This window comes from Nyctibius grandis, chromosome 3 (genome assembly GCF_013368605.1).
Source record: "Nyctibius grandis isolate bNycGra1 chromosome 3, bNycGra1.pri, whole genome shotgun sequence".
NCBI classification, from domain to species: Eukaryota; Metazoa; Chordata; class Aves; order Nyctibiiformes; family Nyctibiidae; genus Nyctibius; species Nyctibius grandis.
This window is the reverse complement of record NC_090660.1, coordinates 55,760,305-55,765,493: the sequence shown is the minus strand read 5'-3', so window position 1 is coordinate 55,765,493 and position 5,189 is coordinate 55,760,305. Positions and strand designations below refer to the sequence as shown.

General features: G+C 40.8%; 1 protein-coding gene across 1 annotated transcript; it reads left to right on the top strand.

Annotated features, from left to right (window-relative positions):
• Positions 1-361: 361 nt before the first annotated feature.
• On the top strand, positions 362-3,476 carry LRRC30 (leucine rich repeat containing 30). The gene has a single exon (XM_068397156.1). It carries the CDS (start codon positions 603-605, stop codon positions 1,497-1,499), a length of 897 nt encoding a protein of 298 aa, XP_068253257.1. The 5' UTR covers positions 362-602; the 3' UTR covers positions 1,500-3,476.
• The last annotated feature ends 1,713 nt before the right edge of the window (positions 3,477-5,189 follow it).

Below are 5,189 nucleotides of genomic sequence, written 5' to 3'. Positions count from 1 at the left end.
TGCAGCATACAAAGTTTTCTGGTGGACTGGTAAGTATTTCAGTGAAATCAGGGACCTCAAAATACAAATGATTGTGAAAACGTCCTTTAAATCTGAACTGAAATGATGGGTTGTTTGTTTGCTTGTTTTCTTCTATAGCTTGTTTGTTTGTTTTTTGAAGTGACTCTTGTTAATTGTCCTGCAGCCATGGTATGTACCAGATAGCCAAGAAAGCTGACATGGAAGTTATATACAGCATCCTTGTGACCTTTTTGCAGTGAAGATACATATCTTTCCAATAAAGCCCAGGCCAAATGACAGTGACAGCTGTCTTGTGGCATTCAGTTTTAATTGAACAGGTTTGCTCACAAGTCAGGAGCAAGTATTTCATTACAGACCGCGCACCAAGACCAACATAAGCCCCCAAAAGTGAAACTTTCCCTCAGCCGTTATGGAAACTGCCCTGGTGGACTGAGATGCACTTCACAGGCTCCTCCTTGTCTCATTGCTTTGACTTTCCCACCTCCTGCAAGCTGTCATCTTCTGCTGGCATTTGCATGATGGTGTAGCACTTGCAAGGGAAGAAAACCTCACTTCATCTCTCAGGAGGGATCCAGGGTGTTATGGGAACTGAGCACTCAAAGAACGAGGGGCGAAGGAGCATGGTTTTTCTGAGGAAAGGTCCAAAGTTGCCTGCATGGGAAGAGGCTCTTCTTTCAGGAAAAGAGCCCAAGTCATTGCTGAAACGGGGGTTGCGTTACGTCAGCTTGAGCCTCATAATGAAAGGGATGACCAGCACGCCTGACTTCTTGTGGGGACTGCCCGAGGTACAGAAACTGAACCTTTCAGGCAACCAGCTGATGGTGATTCCTCCTTCACTGGGTAAACTGGACAGGCTGGTAGTGCTGAACTTGGGTGGCAACTGCCTCAAGTGTCTGCCTAAAGAGATTGGGCTGCTGAGGAACCTGAAGGTCTTGTTCGCCAATATGAATTGCCTGACAGAAGTGCCAGCAGAGCTCAGCTTGTGCAGGAAGCTGGAGGTTTTGAGCCTCTCTCACAACTGCATCTCACAACTGCCTTTGAGCTTCACCGACCTGATGAGTTTGAAGAAACTGAACCTCAGTAACAACCACTTTGTGCAAATTCCCCTCTGCATTTTCGCACTGAGGAGCTTAGACTTCTTGCACCTAGGATCCAACAGGCTTGAAAACATTGCAGAGAGTGTCCAGTATCTGGTCAATCTCCAAATCTTTATCATAGAAAATAACAACATACGCACCCTGCCACGGTCCCTCTGCTTCATCACTACGCTGGAGTTACTAAATGTCGATTACAACGCCATACAGACTCTCCCAGATGACCTCTACCTGCTGCGCCAGCTGCCACGCATCGCGTGGAACCCTATGGACAAAGGCCTCCACATCGCTCACAACCCCTTGTCCCGGCCCCTGCCTGAGGTCATCGAGGGGGGGCTGGATGTCCTCTTCAGCTACCTTAGGGAGAAAAAGGAGCACAATTGAGTTTCAGCTGAGTTTGGGATTAAGCCTGTCATCAAGACTCAGCTATATCGGAGTGCTTTCCTGGACAGGCATTTCCACTTCATAACGCTTGGATTTCGAAGACTGTGGATGGCTTTACTAATGGTTGGAGGAAAGCAAGTAAAGCATGATGATCTTGATTAAGTGCGTGAAGACTAAACTTTCTAAAAATATCCATTTCTGTAACCTTCAGTGTTGGTGTGTTTGGGTTTTTTAAGGAAAAGAAACCACAAACCTGTGATAAAATGTTTGTGCTTCATTTGACAGAAACAAATTAAGGCAGACTGCTAGTAGTGCAGAAATGTGTACTTGCCAGCTATTAGGTTGGAGGAATATTAATATAAATTGGATTTACTGTATGCGATTGCAGTTGCACTTTAACTCCTGCTCACTTCTTCATACGCAGATAAACCACTACATAAACAAACACTGCTATCGAAGTGAATCTCAATGAAAATGTTTAATGTACTTTCAGCAGTGAATATATCCTGAGCTATATTAGCCCACAGACAGTATATTACTGGCCAGTTCAATACCATTTGTTGTTTACTCCACAGCTGTACGCTGGCCTCTATAAATTACAGGTGAAAATCGCCATCAATGAGGCAATTTCCCAGTTCTTTGGAAGAAGACCCCAAACTTCTCCAAAGCCACTAGTTCCCCACCTGAGACATGCAGACTTTACCTCGGAGCCTCCTGGGATGCCTACAGCGGTGCGTCACATCAGCCAGGAGCAGCATCTGCATGAAGCAGAGAAACAAATGTGGGTCCTTATTCCCTCAAAAGAAGGCTGCCAGATGAAGTTGCTCATTACTAGATGAACGACTGCACTCCATTCCCTTGCCCGCATCCCTGCAATTGGAGCCGTGGAATAACTTTACTCAGGAGGCAGTGTGTCTCCTAAAGGTGAAATATTTCTTTCAGGAAAAGCAGCATCAAACCGATCATTGGCTTAAGTAAGAGCTTCAAAAACAAATACTTACTTCTGTGATTTTCAGTATCAGCTAGTAGCATAAAAGTCAGGTCTTCTGTGGTTTCTCATATTGATCTTCTGTGAATGTCCTTCATCAAAGTTTTATCTGGTAATAAAGGGGCAGTATGAAAGAGCTGTGTTAACAATTTATGCAACCTGTTTTTTTTGTTCCCTCACACCAGTGTAAAACAGAAGCAACTCTGTTGAAATCAGCTGAGATAAATTCTTGTAATGGCAGCATAAAAGAGGAATGAGCCTGTAATTCTTGAGCTAATTAAGAGTATTTAAAGCCACTTTTAAAGTGCTTCCTATCCTATGTCAAATCTCAGGAATCAATGATTACTTTCTAAAACACAATTTACTCAAAATTATGGAAGGCTGTGGAAGGGTGATGCTGCTTCTAGGGAAGCTGAGGGAAAAGCTCTTCAGCAGAGGCAGAAGCAGCCAGATAACAGCAGACAATTATATAGTTCATAGGTACATGCAAGCAAACACAGCACCTTTGGCCATGCTGTTACTAGTGCACTATCGAACGTAGCAACGAAGAATCAGTACTCACAGAATATTCCACTCCGGGGCTGCCTACCCTGATACTTTATTATGTTGGATTGTTTTGTGTATGGTTTGTTATCTTAATCGAGAATTTCAGTGTTACGTCCAGGAATCGCAGTTTCCAAGTGTGTAGTCAAGGACAAATCTTATGTTTCTAGAAAATGAGAAACCTTTTTGAAGGTCATATTTGCTCGAGCATTAAGCAAACAAACAAAGCAAGTAAACAAACACCAAAGCACAGTTATTTTGTGACTTTTTTTACTTAGTATGTTTCAAATGCAAAGATATTTTACGTGTAGCTTTGTATGTATTTATTTCACCCGTGCAATGAGATTTATAGCAAAGTTCCAAGTTTTTTAATGAACAATAAGTCTAATAAATTAATATGTGATTAAATTAGTGACAAGAAATAAAGCTGCAATTATTTATAGAAATACCAACAGATAATTCTTGGAGGGAATTAGGCACGGATTATTAACTTTTCTAAATGTCCATTTCATACCTCTAAAAGTCTGGCATTCACATAAACACTGCAGCCCCACACTAGTGCTTTGCAGGAAAATTAGATGCCTGTGGCATTAATCACCTGAAAAGATTTTCCACATATCAGTATCCAGGATTATATGACACCAGATAGCCTCCAATGTGATCTGACTAGAAGAGGTATGCACAGTAATTTACATGGAAGATGTGAGACTGGACTGTGTATGTTCATTAGGATACCACTATGGAGGGTGAGAAACAGTGCATGATTCAGGAAAATGGTCTCCAGACAGGGGATTAAAAGGCAAATTTGACATAATCAAATGCATCTGGAAAAGCAGTTATAATATGAAGTGCAATACCAATAATTTCAAATTCAATTATTCAATTGAATAATAATAACCTTTTACTCAAGCTAATAAACCTCTGTAAGCATACAAAACACATAAAAGTCTCTGCCTTTTTAAATAGAATAATAAAATTCATTGAATAAATGGTACTTTAATGTATAATTCAGATTTTACCATTAAGAAGATAATTTCTACTGAACTGCTTTAGTCTTTCTTTCATTCCTCAATCAAGACCCTTATAAATATCTCTCTCAGAGATACAGAAAATGATCTCACGTGACTAAAGGTAGTGTTCTGAATTCTTCCTGCAAAAAGAAAAGACCATATATCACTGTTAATGTATAGAAATATGCATGACAGGCACATAAAGATATATGTATTTGCATCTGAGAGGGAGCAAGATAGAGAAAGCAAGCAAGAGGTGCATGAGGGAGATGACAGAAAGCACGACGTCACACGCTAGCCCTAGTTTTGAGCAGGGCATTAGAAAAGAATTGGGCGATCTCAGCATTGTCATCTGATATTAGCTGTACAGACAACAGGGAAAAAAAACGACCTGAAATGCTGCAGGGACTGTAGTCATATCTCACAATATATGGTGACAGTACCGCTACTATGTGATATTAAATTATATGATTTTGACTTACAATCTTTCAAAGAACTATAAGCGGAATGTTACACGTTTCTACTACTCACTGAAGTTTTCTCATTAAGCCTCACAGCAGCATAACTTTTGATGCATCTGTTATTTTTGTTGCTATGGGTGGTGGTGTTCTTCAAAGGTTCAAAAGTGGGATCCACTCGTGGAAAAGGATGCTCTCTTGGCAGTGCAATTTTTCTGTGGATATCGCTCAGAGAAGCTCTCAAAGAGCTTAGAAAAATTCTTGATGTGGACAAAACAAAGGGCAAAGCACAAGAACAAAATAGAAAGAACATCGTCAGGGGTCAAATGGTTGGTATAAATATAACGTACAACAGGGCTATACAATTTGTTGCCCAGCTGTCATCAAATATACTGGTGTTATATTTGGCGAGGTGAAGAACTTCCATCTATTTTTATTTTAAATCCAAAAGAAAGCTGCATTTGTGAAAAGTTTAAAGTCTAGTCAACCAGCAAAGTCTCTGAAAACTGGAAGGTTTCAGGCTCTTGGCCTAAGCAAAGTCAGTGACTTCAACCTTGGACTGAAAAGAGAACATTTTAATCTCTAGTGTTCCTGTAACACCTAACTAGAAGTTAAATCTGAAATGTGTGGTACTTACTGCTCTGAGGCTACTGGCCAAACCTACCACATGGGCAAACTTCCTCACACTGCT